This window comes from Schistocerca piceifrons, chromosome 8, assembly GCF_021461385.2.
Source record: "Schistocerca piceifrons isolate TAMUIC-IGC-003096 chromosome 8, iqSchPice1.1, whole genome shotgun sequence".
In the NCBI taxonomy this organism is placed as follows: Eukaryota; Metazoa; Arthropoda; class Insecta; order Orthoptera; family Acrididae; genus Schistocerca; species Schistocerca piceifrons.
The window spans coordinates 328994429-329011798 of record NC_060145.1 but is presented as its reverse complement, the minus strand read 5'-3'; the positions used below and the strand labels follow the sequence as shown (position 1 = coordinate 329011798).

At 39.9% G+C, this 17370-nt stretch overlaps 1 protein-coding gene across 1 annotated transcript in view; it reads right to left on the bottom strand.

The window, feature by feature from the left end:
- Window positions 1-3017: 3017 nt before the first annotated feature.
- LOC124711805 overlaps window positions 3018-17370 on the bottom strand; it is a 64548-nt gene continuing 50195 nt past the window's right edge. The window contains exons 2-3 of the mRNA XM_047242028.1: window positions 3515-3746; window positions 3018-3267 (exon numbers count right to left, since the gene is read on the bottom strand). Of these exons, the coding sequence (XP_047097984.1) occupies window positions 3230-3267; window positions 3515-3746 (270 nt within the window). The 3' untranslated portion in view covers window positions 3018-3229. The remainder of the gene's footprint in view (window positions 3268-3514; window positions 3747-17370) is intronic.

Genomic DNA, 17370 nt, shown 5'->3' with positions numbered 1-17370 from the left:
TTCCCCTCGTATCACAAACTAATTGCTGATGTGACAAGTTTAAGAAACTACAATGCATGGCAGTAACCTGTCTTAGAACCTGGAGTTCACCGTTTTCCATAATTAAACACAACAGTGAATCTAAAAGGCAACAATGCTTCAAGTAGATTTTGTAAAAAGTCAGGGGAGACGGAAGCAGAAATTTCAATGCGCACTAAAACAACAAAAAGTATTTAAATGTACTGATAAAGCCTCAAAATGAATTTAGTTTGATTTGAATGCGAAATGGAATGACACTGCAATAAAAATTAGTGTGCCTGATAGACATAGGTTCACTCTTTCCAGTTGTGTTACCAATTATAACATTAGAGGCATCAATTTTAAGATATACAGTGTTAAAGATGGGCAAAATTGGATATTTTTGCTAAGTTTCAGCCATATTGGTCTATTTCTTTGTATTTAGCATTCGTGTGAATCAAGGAAGTCGAGTAATTGTTTAAAAATGGACGAAAAAGAATTTCATGTAGTGATTAAACATTATTTTATGAAACGCAAAACGCTTCAAAAGACTAAAGAGAATCTTGATAAACATTGTGGTGACTCTGCACCTTCGATTAGAACAGTTTGTAAGTGGTTTCAAAATTTTCAGAGTAGCCATATGGGCATAAGCGATGCTAAATGTTCTGGACGCCCTGTGGAGGTTACGACTCCAGAAATCATTGATAAAATCCATGATATCGTGATGGATGGCAGAAGAGTTAAGGTGCATGAGACTGCTAGTGCTGTGGGTATCTCGAATGAATGGGTACATAATATTTTGCGTAAACATTTGGACATGAGAAAGCTATCCACAAGATGGGTTCCACGACTGCTCACGCTTGACCAAAAACAGAATCATGTGAGGTGTCGCAAGGAAGAATCCACAGGATTTTAAGCGTCATTTCGTCACTGTGGATGAAACATGGATACATTACTATACTCCTGAGACCAAACAACAATCTAAACAATGGGTTACCAAGGGAGAATCCGCACCAGAACAGGCGAAGACCATTCCTTTGGCCGGAAAGGTTATGGCGAGTGCCTTTGGGATTTGCAAGGGATAATCCTCATCGACTATCTGGAAAAGCGTAAAACTATTACAGGTGCATATTATTCATCATTGCTGGACCGTTTGAAAACTGAGCTGCAAGAAAAATGACAGTGATTGGACTGCAAAAAAGTCCTTTTCCATCGCGACAATGCACCAGCACACACCTCAGCAGTTGTGGTTGCAAAATTAATGGAAATAGGATTCCAACTCATTTCACATCCCCCCTATTCTCCAGACTTGGCTCCCTTGGACTACTACTTGTTCCCCAATTTGAAGAAATGGCTGGCAGGACAAAGATTTTATTCAAACGAGGAGGTGACTGCAGCAACTAATAGCTATTTTGCAGACTAGGACAATTCCTATTATTGCTGGACTCCTATCTTTGCTGATAAGACACGCCAGTTTGTCAAACAACAAGGAATCACATGGAAGTTCACAGGGCCACAAACTGCTTGGTGGAGAGAATGGTGGAGTGGACGGATAGCTCAATTAAACGATGCCTCCGTAAGATACTGGGCTGCTACAGCATGGACTACACTTGTGAATATATAAACCTTCCTAAAATTCAAAATCTATCACACAAACTGAGGACAAAGTGGTTACCCCAGCTTACTATCTCATGGGAAGAAGACATCACCCAAACCACAGATGTTGAGCCACCAGAAACAACTGACTTGGTAAGGCAATTTAAGCTGCTGCAGATATCCAATACCTTTTGGATGCGGTAGAGCAATCAGTATTGCTCCTTCAGTTAATCAACTTAAGAATATTGGTAAACCACTGAAGGTCTGGATTGGAGAAGAGAGCAGGAGTGATAGAAATATGAACAGATTGAGACAGACTACTTTGAACAGTCGTCCTTGCTACCCCAGATGAAAGAGAAGTTAACAGATTAGTACAGCTGATTGCCCTTTAGAAGTTAACCAGAGAGAGGAGAATATGGAATAACATTGTCAATGTACATTGCTACCCTGAGCACTTAATATTTGTAGCTACATTTATATAATATTGTTATAGTTACTAACTATAAACACACTCTTAAAGTAATTGGCTCGTATTTCCTTATTTACTCAACATGGAGGTGACACACTGGTAATGACAAATGTATTTGTACCTTTTGTAGTATCTAATGTGGGAATAATTCTGTAATTAGTTCAACATTTATTGTGGAACAGTGTCATATCAGAATTACATGCAAATTTTCTCACATGTAAGACTGTCCATTAACAGTGGTAAGTCTTTCCTTCCCATTCCCATCTGCAAATGAAGTCTTCCCTCTTACCTGGCTAAGCAGTTGGACTTGGTTCTTCATGTAACCAAAATTCTTTTCTATTGTCAACAGTTAAATATGGGAATTAATGTCAATTTTCATATAGTGACAGATAACAGTCAGGTAACATTGCGACTAAGCTGTGTACACTCTGGTATCTGTCATATACATTTATAGTTTTGCACTGCTGATTTGTTTCCATTTCTCAAACAGGTGTGATAATGAACCTCTCCATCATCTGTACCTCTACATCTGAACTCTGTCATATCAGATTTCCCGAGTATTTTTTTTGTTATATGTGTGCAATAGTATTTCTCCTGATGCATAATAACTATGTACAATTAAGAAATGTGGTCTTCCTCTTTATCATAACTGTTATTTCATTGTTATGCATGTGGTGATACACAATCCAAAGACAGTTGAACGACAATTTTTGTGTAAAATGTTTTCTGTCACACAAGCTTTTCCCTAGTTTCCAAGATCTGGTGGCTGAAGAGTTTGATGTCAGTTTGGGAATAATACTGATGGACACATATTCATGTTTTATTCTTTCCATTGCATTGCAGAAATACACAAGTAACATCAGCTAGGGTCATACTCAACTTTATTTACACTAAAAACTATGTTTGTAACAAAGGAAAATAATAATAAAAAAAATAATAAAAAAATGGAACAGCTTAGAAACGTATTTACAAAAAGAGTAAACATCTACAGCAGTTTTACAAAGTTCTGGCCAACATTTTTAAGATCTACCTAAATTTATAAGAATAGGAACTGTAAATGTAAATAACACACATGAAAATCCCTGAGAAAAATCCTAGTGTTTGTATCCACTTCCTTGGCTAAGAGGAAACTACTGTATGAACTTACTTGAGATTTTCCTACCTGTCTCAAGCATTCTTAGTTGCAAAAATTGAATATTCCTGAGCTAAACAATGAACAGAATTTAAATGAGAAAGAACGGTCACTTCTGTTAAGGTAACAATGACATTTAGAATGTTATAACACCACAAGTTCACAAAATATATGTCTGTTTCAGATTTAAAAAGTGATCAGTCTTATTACTGCAATAATTTTGGCAAATTGTATAAATACTCTCAGTCTCTCAACATAAATAATTTTCTAGGACCATTAGACAAACATAAAAAACAATTCTACAAAAAATAAAAACTAACCGTTATAGAATTCATTGAAACATTCGTAAAGGTGATCCTCCTCAAGAACTTCCAGAAGCTGTTCATCAGTCAGCAACAATGCATCATCACAACCCTCCTCCAGTCCTTGGTAGAAAGAATTGAAGACACGCACTTCTTCCATCGCCTTTTCGAGAGCTCGCAACTGATTCATGCTTTCGGATTCAACTGCCGCCAGCCGGTTATCACACTTATAGCGCAATTCCACTACATTCTGTGGGCACAAAGTGGTAGAGTATGCATCCAATTAAGTTCCCCTAATTCATTATGCACAGCTAATACAATGATGAAAATAACATTTCTTAGATGGGCACACTATATCAATTCGTAATAAGTGGACATTTGCGAGAGCCAAGATGAGAAATTTATGTCATTATGCATTAAAAGTTTTAGACAGTGACGATGAAAAATTTACAGAGAAATGTACATGGCTGTAAAATACCTGTAACATATTTCAAATATTACTAAACACAGTAGATTCTTTGAAAGAGTCTCGATCATTATGAATTTTTACTAGTAATGCCATCTAGTTCCATAATGTATATCCTTTCACAACAACACTTTGGCTACTGATCTACTGATGTTAATTACAAGTCTGGTCACAGTAACCAAGATGTCATAATAAATGATGATAACTAAATTGTCTAGATGGCATTATTTGGGGAAAAAAGGACAGACACACATGAATTCGAAGTATTAGAACGTCAAATATACAAACTGGCAGAAAAGAAATTGCCCACTCACAGCAAAGACAAACCATCAACAAAATTTTTGCAACAGAAACGACAAGGGCTCTGCTCTTAGGCAAGTAAGGGAAGGAATAAAAATTAGAGAGCAAAGAGCGGGGAGGGGGGGGGGCGGGGGGGAAAACCCATTTAAGCTCCAGATGGATCATGCTCATAATTTGACGGTAGAAGAGGCTACGTATGAATGAATACTTGCTTGGATGCCTGACACATTTATAGGTTCCAATGGTCATAGACTTTGTTGAAAAACAAAATGATATAAATTGATTCAAAAATATGTGCATTGTGATACTGGTTATTTAGTAAATATTTTGAGTATGGTGACATCATTTAATACATCTCTTTGGAAGCCTCTCGAGCTGCTGCTGTTGTGATCTTCAGCCCAGAGGCTGGTTTGATGTCGCTCTCCATGCTAGTACTCTCAACCTGAGTGTAGTTTCAGCTCTCTGAGACTGCAGACGTGTGTGCAACTGTGTGTGTGTGTGTGTGTGTGTGTGTGTGTGTGTGTGTGTGTGTGTGTGTGCTGCTGACAAAGGCCTTAATAGCCGAAAGCTATGATTGTGTGAATCTTTTTATTGTGCCTACCGTGACTCAGCATCTCCGCTATTTGGTGAGTAGCAACTTTCCTTCTCTCGTATTGCTACTACTTTAAGTGTCTCATTTCCTAATCTAATTCCCTCAGCATCACCTGATTTAATTTGACTACATTCCATTATCCTCATTTTGCTTTTGTTGATGTTAATCTTGTATCCTCCTTTCAAGATGCTGTCCATTCCTTTCAACAGGTCCTTCGCTGTCTCTGACAGTATTACAATGTCATCGGCAAACCTCAAAGATTTTATTTCTTCTCCATGGATTTTAATTCCTATTCCAAATTTTTCTTTTGGTTCCTTTACTGCTTGCTCAATACACAGATTAAATAACACTGGGGATAGGCTACAACACTGTCTCACTCCCTTCCCAACCACTGCCTCCTTTTTGTGCCCCTCGACTCTTGTATAACTGCCATCTGATTTCTGTACAGATTGTAAATAGCCTTTCGCTCCCTGTATTTGACCACTGCCAGCTTCAGAATTTGAAAGAGAGTATTCCAGTCAACATTCTCAAAAGCTTTCTCTAAGTCTACAAATACTAGAAACGTAGATTTGCCCATCCTTAATGTATATTCTAAGATAAGTCGTAGGGTCAGTATTGCCTCATGTGTTCCAACATTTCTACAGAATCCAAACTAAACTTCCCTGAGGTCAGTTTCTACCAGTTTTTCTATTTGTTTGTAAAGAATTCGTGTTAGTATTTTGTAGCCGTGACTTATTAAACTGATAGTTCGGTAATTTTCACACCCCACAACACCTGCTTTCTTTGGGATTGGAATTATTATATTCTTCTTGAAGTCTGAGGGTATTTCACCTGTCTCCAACATCTTGCTCACCAGATGGTAGGGTTTTGTCAGGGCTGGCCCTCCCAAGGCTATCAGTAGTTCTAATGGAATGTTCTCTACTCACAGGGCCTTGTTTCGATTTAGGCCTTTCAGTGATCTGTCAAATTCTTCACGCAGTATCATATCTCCCATCTCTTCTTCATCTACGTCATTTTCCATTTCCATAATATTGTCCTCAAGTACTTCACCCTTGTATGGACCATCTATATACTGCTCCCACCTTTCTGCTTTCTCTTCTTTGTTTAGAACTGGTTTTTCATCTGAGCTCTTGATATTCATACAGGCGGATCTCTTTTCTGCAAAGGTCACTCTAATTTTCCTATAGGCAGTATCTTATCCCTAGTGATATATGCCTCTACATACTTACCTTTGTCCTCTAGCCATTCCTGCTTAGCCATTTTGCACTTCCTGTGATCTCATTTTTCAGACATTTGTATTCCTTTTTGCCTGCTTTATTTACTGCATTTTTATATTTTCTCCATTCATCAATTAAATTCAATATCTCTTCTGTTACCCAAGGATTTCTACTAGCGCTTGTCTTTTTACCTAGTTGCTCCTCTGCTGCCTTCAGTATTTCGTCTCTCAAAGCTACCCATTTTCTGTTTACTGTTTTCCTTTCCCCTGTTCTTGTCAATTGATCCCTAATGCTCTCTCTGAAACTCTCTACAACCTCTAGTTCTTTCAGTTTATCCAGGTTCCATCTCTCTAAATCCCCATCTTTCTGCAGTTTCTTCAGTTTTAATCTGCAGTTAATAACCAATAGATTATGGTCAGAGTCCACATCTGCCCCTGGAAATGTCTTACAATTTAAAACCTGGATCCTAAATCTCTGTCTTACCATTATATAATGTATCTGAAATCTTCCAGTGTCTCCAGGCCTCTTTCACATATACAACCTTCTTCCACGATTCTTAAATCAGGTTTTAGCTATGCTTAAGTTATGCTCTATGCAGAATTCTACCAGACGGCTTCCGTTTTCATTCCTAACCCCCAATCCATATTCACCTACTACTTTTCCTTCTCTTCCTTTTCCTACTATCGAATTCCACTCCCCCATAACTATTAAATTTTTTGTCTCCCTTCACTGTCTGAATAATTTCTTTTATTTCATCATACATTTCTTCAGTTCCTTCATCATCCGTGCAGCTAATTGGCATATAAACTTGTACTACAGTGGTAGGTGTGGGCTTCGTGTCTATCTTGGCTACAATAATGTGTTCACTACACTGTTCGTAGCAGCTTACCCGCACTCCTATTTTTTTATTCATTATTAAACCTACTCCTGCATTACCCCTATTTGATTTTGTATTTATAACCCTATATTCATCTGACCAGGAGTCTTGTTCCTCCTGTCACTGAACTTCACTAATTCCCACTATATCTAACTTTAACCTATCCATTTCCCTTTTTAAATTTTCTAATCTACCTACCCGATTAAGGGATCTGACATGCCACGCTCCAATCCGTAGAATGCAAGTTTTCGTTCTCCTGATAACGACATCATCCTAAGTAGTCCGCAACCGGAAATCTCGAATTATAACTAGAATATTAAATTGTTTTGAATTCTTCATTTTATCTGGCGTTTGATGATTTGTTTCACTTTCACATTTTTTTTACTTCTTTCAGTGATGTTTGAATGGAGTTTTGAGTCAAGGATAGTGTGCATTAGAAGAAAGTCATTCATTCATTTGTTCATGATCAACATGTAAATTCAAGAAGGTCAGAACATTCCAGGCTGCCTGATGGAAAAAGTAGTTATAGTTAAAACTGCTGATTGTTAATACATGGTAACATGCCAGAAGTAAAACTAGGGAATCTTTAATAACAGTATTTAAATAAGTTATATTAAAACCTTTCTTTCATGTTAAATTCCTCAAACTATATACCTTGTAAAGGGCAATGCTGATTATTGTATAAGTATTTTTAAAAATAAAAATAAATCATGTCATAAAATGAGGATCTATGCCTCTGCTGATACATTCTTTGCTGTTAACTCCTGTATCTATTCTTTATTCTTGTTATATGTGTGTATTCTCAATACCAGGCACTTGCTTTACTATAATAAAATGTTTCTTGTGTGCCACCTCAAACCGTAAATTGTGATAGCTTTAATCAATCGCTTTACTGAATATTTGGGGAACAACAACAGATTATGGAACCAGCTACTCTGTCCACCCAGTAAACATTTGCTTTTTAAAAATAAAAAATCTAAGACCAGCAATCTATTTTAAGCCAGAATTATGGCATTAAATTTATTGCCACTTACAGAAAAACTTACAGGAAAAGAGAACAACAAAACATGCCACTTTGCAATGAAAACCTATGTACAAAATTAAAAACTATAGGAATGTGCCTCAGGTGGCGTAAAGCACAAGTCAAAAGTGTGTAATGCTAGAGCATAAATTATGCTGTTAGTTGATCCAGCAGTTTACATGCACATACAGAATGCAACAACTGCAAAACAAGCCTGGGATGAATTACAACACATATATGAAGACTCAGGACTTTAGAGGCAAATTGATTGCTGAATATACTTCTCAACTCGACTGGAGAACTGTACATCATCAGAAGAATATGTATCCAAAATAATTTCCACTTCTAATATGTTAAAAGCCTTGAATTTCAAAGTTAAAGATGAGAGAGTAGGGTGAATTTTATTGGCAGGGTTACCAGCTTACTACTACAGAAGTCCAATGTACCAATAACTGGAGAAACGTATTAAAACTAAATAGTTACTGGAAATGTAGGACAACAAGCATTGCCACTATGAATAGCGAAGCAGCTCTTCAAGTGAACAAGAATGATTACAGAAATTTTGTACACAATACTGCCAAGGGACTGAGATGCACGAAACTGTTGCAGCAGAACCAAGGGAAGTAACAAGTCATCAGAAGAGACTTCAAATGACAAGATATCTCAACTCCACCAAGTAAAGCCATAAATAATGACCAGTGCATTGCTTCAGCAACTATGTCTAAACTCATGTCAGAAATGAGTCCATGTAGATCATGTTAACTGCAGAGGTGGTGGTGGTGGTGGTGGTGGTGGTGGTGGTGAATGATGAGAATTTATCCATTCAATGGATTGGTGACACACATATTGATGGAAGCTTTGCAGAAAGATATGGCCAATGACATTACAGATTCTCCATTCTATGAAGGTAAACAGGAGAGATTACCTCTCCAACATTCTGAGTCGAGGGCAAAATGTATCCTTGAATTAAAACATTGTGACTTACGTGACTCACAAGAACAACCAGAGCTGCCAGATATTTCCCAACTCTAATAGAGGACTATTCAAGGAAGATATTTTTGTGTACACTAAGTGACAAAAATCAAGTACTGGAAACTATTAGAAATTTCAAGAAGCTAGTGGAAAAACAAACTGGTAGTAAAATTCATGTTTTGCCCATAGACAATGGGAAGCAGTATGTGAATTGTGGACTAGAAAACTTCTTAAGGACTGAAGGAATAATTCATCAAACAACAGTATCCTATGCATTGGAACAAAGTCAAGCACCAGAAAGGTATAACAGAACATCAGTAGGTAGATACTTATTATTTGATGCACGCTTGTCTAAAGAATGTTTGGGAAAAGCAGTCTCTACATCTGATTACCTCATTAGAAGCATTAACCAGAAAAAAAATCAAACCTCACACATTTAAGAGTATTTGGCAGTAAGGTCTTCGTTCGCTTACTTAAAGCAAGCAGGCATAAATAGGACAAGAAGAACACTGACTGCATGCTGGTAGGACATTGTGAACAGATCAAGGCACATCAGTTATTTCAACACAACTAACAAAAATGAATAAAGGTGAAAAAATATGCTGAAACTTCCTTACAGATTAAAATTGTGTGCCAGACCGAGACTTGAACTCGAGACATTTGCCTTTCATGAGCTAGTGCTCTACCGACTGAGCTGCCCAAGCATAACTTAAGACTGTCCTCACAGCTTTAATTCTGCCAGTACTTCATTTCCTATCTTCCAAACTTCATAGAAGTTCTACTGCAAAACTTTCAGGACTAGCACTCCTGGAAGAAAGGATACTATGGTGAAATAGCTTAGCCATAGCCTGGGCTATGTTTCCAGAATGACACTTTCACTCTGCAGTAGAGTGTGCACTGATATGAAACTTTCTGGCGAATTAAAATTGTGTGTTGGACCAAAACTCGAATTCAGGACCTTTGCTTTTTGTGGGCAAGTGGTCTACCAACTGAGCTACCCAAGCACAACTCAAGACCCATCCTCACAGCTTTACTTACACCAGAGCACTTGCCTGAGCAGAGTGGAAATATCATTGCATTGAGAGATGTGATATTTAAAGAAAATACTATTCAGAAGAATGATGACGTAACAGTACCCAAAAAGTCTCAGGAGCTGGAAGTTATGCCCGATATTATGAAAAATGAATCATAAATGGTTGAATCTGAACCCATTACTAATGAGAATAATGACAATGCAAGATGTATTTCAGCTTACTGAAGCAGATTAGAGGATTCAAATCCAACACAAGCAAATAAAAATTTGGCAGTCTCACAGCAAAGTTAAGTGCTCGTAAGATGAACAAGAATTTTTGAAACTGATAAATATGAATGATTACATGACCTATTACTCTACAGACACACATAATTCAGATCTGACATCATTAGAAGATACTTTCCAAAGTAAAGAGCGACAACTGACGTCAGACAATTTAATTCTCAGATATAAGGCCAACAGACACCAAGTAGTTTTTCAAAACTAAAAAGAGTCTCAAAACAGACATTTTTAGATACAAAGCACAGCTAATAGTTAAGGGATGTACATAAAAAAGGGTTTAAACTATGAAGAGACTTCTATCCTAATGATCCACTCCAGTTCATTAAGGTATCTGGTTTAGTTATTTTCAGTAACAACCCAAAAGAGAAGGAAATGTTCAAAAATAAACTCAAAGAGCAATTTGTAAGAGGATGGTGGGTTGAGTAAGTAAACTGTTTATTATTTCATCTGGGGACTGTCCACATGTTGCCAAGGATGTTTCGAGTATGCTGCTGAAGTTTCACTGGGAATCACTTACACATTCTCTGTACAGTCTCATATTTTTGAAGTCCTGAAGAAAGATGTTTATGGCTGTCAATTTGCTTTGAGCGAAGAAGTGCACATCTGGGTAAAATTGTGGTTCTGTAGGCAATTGCAAACATTTTTCCACGAAGGCACTTACCATCCTGTCTCACAGTGGATAAATGTATTAACAGTTATAGTGGCCACTTCTGAAATAAGAAACAGTTTAATTAAACAATGGACAATCCAGGATTGAATGTAACAATACCAGAGAAGAAAAGTTGCTACTCACCATATAGCGAAGATGCTCCCGAGTCGCGATAAGCACAACAAAAAGATTCACACAATTAAAGCTTTTGGCCATTAAGGCCTTTGTCAGCAGTACACACACACACACACACACACACACACACAGACAGACGCACACACACACACACACACACACACACACACACAGACGCGCACACACAGACGCGCACACACACACACACACACACACACACACACACACACACACACACACACACACACACACAGACGCAACTTTCACACATGTCTGCAGTCTCACATTCTCCGCCAGGGTTTCGATTACCTCTCGTCGTGCCCTAAAATGAGAAATGTCCTCCCCACTATCCTTCCCACCCCTCCTACCGTGGTATTCTGCTGTCCACCGAACCTACACAATATACTCGTCCATCCTTACACAACCCCTGCTCCCAATCCCTTACCTCATGGCTCATACCCCTGTAATAGACCTAGATGCAAGACCTGTCCCATACATCCTCCTACCACCACCTACTCCAGTCATGTGATTTACAAGCTAAGGTGCAACCACTGTGCTGCATTCTATGTAGGCATGACAACCAACAAGCTGTCTGTCCGCATGAACGGCCACCGACAAACTGTGGCCAAAAAACAAGTGGACCATCCTGTTGCTGAACACACTGCCAAACATGATATCCCTCATCTCGATGATTGCTTCACAGCCTGTGCCATATGGATCCTTCCCACCAACACCAGCTTTTCTGAATTGCGCAATTGCGCAGGTGGGAACTTTCCCTGCAATACATCCTACATTCCCGTAACAATCCTGGCCTAAACCTTTATTAGTCACTGTCCTCAACCATCCAGCCCCCTCCCTGTTCCCATTCCAGCACTACACAGCCGTCATTTTACCACCACACCCAGTATTTTACTTTCTTTTTATTTTTCTCCTTTCTGCTACTTACCCCCTCCACATCTTCTCTCCTGCCCTCCGTCTAAACTGCAACACCTCTCTGTCCACCACTCCCACCATACTATCCCTCCCCTCCCCGTCCCAGCCTCCTCCTTACCCCCACCCAGTCGCCACTCCCATCATGCACTGGTGCTGCTGCTTGCAGTGTGGTTTCAGTTCTCTGAGACTGCAGACGTGCGTGCAAGTTGCACATGCGTGATTTGTGTGTGTGTGTGTCTACTACTGACAAAGGCCTTAATGGCCGAAAGCTTTAATTGTGTGAATCTTTTTGTTATGCCTGTCACGACTCAGCATCTCCACTATTTGACAGCCCACTGTAATTTAAAAGAGCTAGGAGAAGTGTCAAATTGTGCGGGCATCAAAATAACAAGGGACTACAAATTGGGACTATTATGGGTGGATCAATCTCCTTATACAGTACAAATATTAAATAAATACAGCGTGAAGGATAGCTATTTAGTATCAACACATTTGGACAACACTCAAGTATTCATACGATATGAGCCCAAAGACAGACAAAGAGAGCCACGAGAAATGTACCCTACAGAGAAGCTATAGGCAGTTTGGGAACAAGACTTGACCTTGCATATGCAATTATAGTGTATGTCACTTCAATGAAGATTCAAGTGTGGCTCACTAGCAGGCACTTAAAAGAATCACGAGGTACTTGGAAGATATTATGGACTTGAAGCTGTAGTTTTCTAGGGAGGAGAACCAAAACATCACAGGAGACAGACAGGGCACGAGACAAAGGTTCAGATGGCTCCGAGCACTATGGGACTTAACATCAGAGGTCATCAGTCCCCTAGAACTTAGAACTAATTAAACCTTACTAACATAAGGACATCACAAACATCCATGCCCAAGGCAGGATTCGAACCAGTGACCGTGGCAGTCGCGCGGTTCCAGACTGAAGCGCGGTCAGCACGAGACAAAGGGAACAGGAAGTCAGTCACTGGTTTTCTGTTTAAATCACAAGGAGATGTAATTTCTGGAGCAATAAGAAACAACTTACCGTAGCTTTATCAACTACTACAGCTTAACACAGGGCATCAGCCTCTGTTTGTCAAGAGGCACTCTGGTTACAGAGATTAAACAACAAAATATCTCCATGCCCTGAAAGTGACCCCATTAAAATTTACTAGGATAGCAAAGGTGCGTATGACTTATACAAAACAAGTGGCTATAGTGTAAGGACAAAATATATTAATATAAGACATCACTTTATTAGAGAAAAGATAGTCTCAGGTCATGTTATACTGGAACAGATTATTAGGGGGGCAGATGCTCACTGATGTTAACTAAGTCACCTGCTAGAACAAGACATCATCAAATAAATAACAAATGTGGACTGATAGTATGAAGCTCTTTTATTGGGCACTGATTCTAGTGTAAGTGTTATAAATGTGAATCTATGGCTCTGCTGCTTTATATGTTCTTTGCCATTAATTTCTATGTTTTTTTTTTAAAATTCTTGTTCTTGTGTGTGTGTTTCTGAATATTATGTGTGTGCATTGGAATAATAAAATTTATGCTTCTTCCAACCTTGACCACTACTTTACTGAACACTGAAGCAAAAAATAAGAGGTCAAATTATAATACACTCCTGGAAATGGAAAAAAGAACACATTGACACCGGTGTGTCAGACCCACCATACTTGCTCCGGACACTGCGAGAGGGCTGTACAAGCAATGATCACACGCACGGCACAGCGGACACACCAGGAACCGCGGTGTTGGCCGTCGAATGGCGCTAGCTGCGCAGCATTTGTGCACCGCCGCCGTCAGTGTCAGCCAGTTTGCCATGGCATACGGAGCTCCATCGCAGTCTTTAACACTGGTAGCATGCCGCGACAGCGTGGACGTGAACCGTATGTGCAGTTGACGGACTTTGAGCGAGGGCGTATAGTGGGCTTGCGGGAGGCCGGGTGGACGTACCGCCGAATTGCTCAACACGTGGGGCGTGAGGTCTCCACAGTACATCGATGTTGTCGCCAGTAGTCGGCGGAAGGTGCACGTGCCCGTCGACCTGGGACCGGACCGCAGCGACGCACGGATGCACGCCAAGACCGTAGGATCCTACGCAGTGCCGTAGGGGACCGCACCGCCACTTCCCAGCAAATTAGGGACACTGTTGTTCCTGGGGTATCGGCGAGGACCATTCGCAACCGTCTCCATGAAGCTGGGCTACGGTCCCGTACACCGTTAGGCCGTCTTCCGCTCACGCCCCAACATCGTGCAGCCCGCCTCCAGTGGTGTCGCGACAGGCGTGAATGGAGGGACGAATGGAGACGCGTCGTCTTCAGCGATGAGAGTCGCTTCTGCCTTGGTGCCAATGATGGTCGTATGCGTGTTTGGCGCCGTGCAGGTGAGCGCCACAATCAGGACTGCATACGACCGAGGCACACAGGGCCAACACCCGGCATCATGGTGTGGGGAGCGATCTCCTACACTGGCCGTACACCACTGGTGATCGTCGAGGGGACACTGAACAGTGCACGGTACATCCAAACCGTCATCGAACCCATCGTTCTACCATTCCTAGACCGGCAAGGGAACTTGCTGTTCCAACAGGACAATGCACGTCCGCATGTATCCCGTGCCACCCAACGTGCTCTAGAAGGTGTAAGTCAACTACCCTGGCCAGCAAGATCTCCGGATCTGTCCCCCATTGAGCATGTTTGGGACTGGATGAAGCGTCGTCTCACGCGGTCTGCACGTCCAGCACGAACGCTGGTCCAACTGAGGCGCCAGGTGGAAATGGCATGGCAAGCCGTTCCACAGGACTACATCCAGCATCTCTACGATCGTCTCCATGGGAGAATAGCAGCCTGCATTGCTGCGAAAGGTGGATATACACTGTATTAGTGCCGACATTGTGCATGCTCTGTTGCCTGTGTCTATGTGCCTGTGGTTCTGTCAGTGTGATCATGTGATGTATCTGACCCCAGGAATGTGTCAATAAAGTTTCCCCTTCCTGGGACAATGAATTCACGGTGTTCTTATTTCAATTTCCAGGAGTGTATTTTGCTGCTCTCACCTTGATACTCTAGTTTTGAACCTTTGCAATTCCGCCTACCTGTTCCTGACTTCTGAGTAGCATCTGCATCTACACACACACACACACACACACACACACACACACACACACACACACACACTGCAGAGTACATCGCACCTACTCCATTTGCATATGTTGTCACACAGTTTTCTTCAAATACACTTTCTCTAAATTTAATCAATAGGCTTTTGTGAGAACTAAGCGATCTTTCTTCCCATTTAATTCATTGAGCATTTCTGTTACATTTATATATGGTCTATACAGATCTGTTATATTAGCAGTGCATATGTGGATTTATTCAACCTCTATTGTCATAACTGCTTGATATGCACTCCACACAGTGAAACATTCTAGAATAGGTCACTCTAGTGTCTTGTATGCAATTTACTTTACAGATACAGTGCATTTTTCCAGAATCCTTCCAACAATTCTAAGTCCCCTTTCGCTGTCCCTAATACTGATATTTATGTCTTTGTCCAATTTCATATTTCTTCTTAGTATAACCTTTAATCCTCTCCATCTCATACGGTAAGTCTCCCCTGATCTGGGATTATGGGTGACTTTTTCTGAACTCTACCTGTTTTTATGAACCTCACCGATCCTTAACCAGATACATAGACCTCCTCCATTTTCCCCACATACTAGACCCAAGGAGTGGTGCAATAGAGCTGCGAGGTGCGTGACACAGGGGAAGGTGTGTCATTAATAGAGAGGCACTCTACGAAAACTACAGATTGGTAGTTTTGGAATGCTACACAAAGGATACAGTAAATGGCAGGATTACTGATATACTGGTTTCTAATGACTTCTCTATTTGTTGTCTGGTTGTTTGTTTTGTACATAATTAGAACTGCAGATCATTCAATGTTACTCCATTGTGTATTTTACACCCTTAAGAACATTTTAAAGTAATATAAATTAGTTTATTGCATAATTTCTGTGCTTTTATATAACCTAAGCCTAATTACTTCTGAAGCAAAAAGCACAGTTTACAGGCACAAACATAAAAAGATCTATATAATCACTGTTGTTATTTTGATCTCAATACTATGTTCTTCATCGTGATTGAATGCAAGAGTTTCCTATTATTATTGATAAATGTATAAGTTTTTTTATGAATAACACAAACATGTTTTATATAAGTTCAACAAAATATTGAAGCAATGTTTGATATATTTTTCCTGTGTGTTTCTTTTTAATTGTATCTTTTTTTGAGGAAACTGCATTTCATAGCGCTATACGATAAATCACTTTAATTTTTTTTAAAACTAAAACAGTCCTCTTTTTCTCATTACAAATCAATGATTTTTTAATAAAACTTGCATTAAACATCGACAATTTCAATTTTGCTGTAAATACTGTTTATTTTTAAGAACAGACCTGATGATGACTATGTAGAACAAAAATATTCCGGTTATGCAGCTCTTTATATATCCTTATTTACTTTCCAAACGGTTCACCATTTTTGGTTTCTATGGGAAATTAGTAAGTCACTGACTGCACATGTAAACAAAGGAATCAATATCAGGTAGTGCCCAATAGGTATGCAACACGCTAATGTACAGGCAATGTGGGTATGACCTTAATTGACCAAGGCTGCAAACAAAACTACAGTAGCCTATGCTGTACTTATGATAGCCTACAGTAGTTTCACAACACAACTCTAGCCATTCGTGGAGCTTCAGGAATGCCGGGTGATGCTGCCCCCCCCCCCCCCCCCCCCCCCCCCGAGTAATTAGCCTTACACCCCATGGGGTTCTGTGGTATTGACCGAATAAAACCCTAATCCTCGTGGTAGCAAAATGGAGAACACAGAAAATGAAACTTGAGTCCATTTTTGCAGTTTGATTGGATGGTAGACTAGTGCATGAAGTGGAAACTGTTCCTGAGGAATCAGACCAGGTCAAGGTCATATCCTTGTCTGAGGCTTAGAGGAGGAAACACCTCACAGACAAAAAGAAAAGGAAGGTAAAGAATGGCCTCCTAAGCATATATGATAGGATCTGAAAGGTCTTGAACCCAAGAGCCCCAAGAAAGAAAGACTGTCTCAGAGTGAAAGGGTTAATCAGAAGCCTTCTACCTCTAAGACAGAGAACAAGAGAACAAGGGAGAAGTCTAATACTCCCAATTATCAAGATAAACTCAGAAAAAAACAGGCATGAAATAAGGAAAATACCTATAGTACAGCAGTCTCAGTTTTCAAGATACTAGTTGTTCAACAGGGATATCCACTGGTCAACATAACCTTGCTGCAGGTGGAGCTCGTTCAGATGGCTCTCTTTGAGAAGACTGGAGAGAATGCAAGTCCAGGCCCT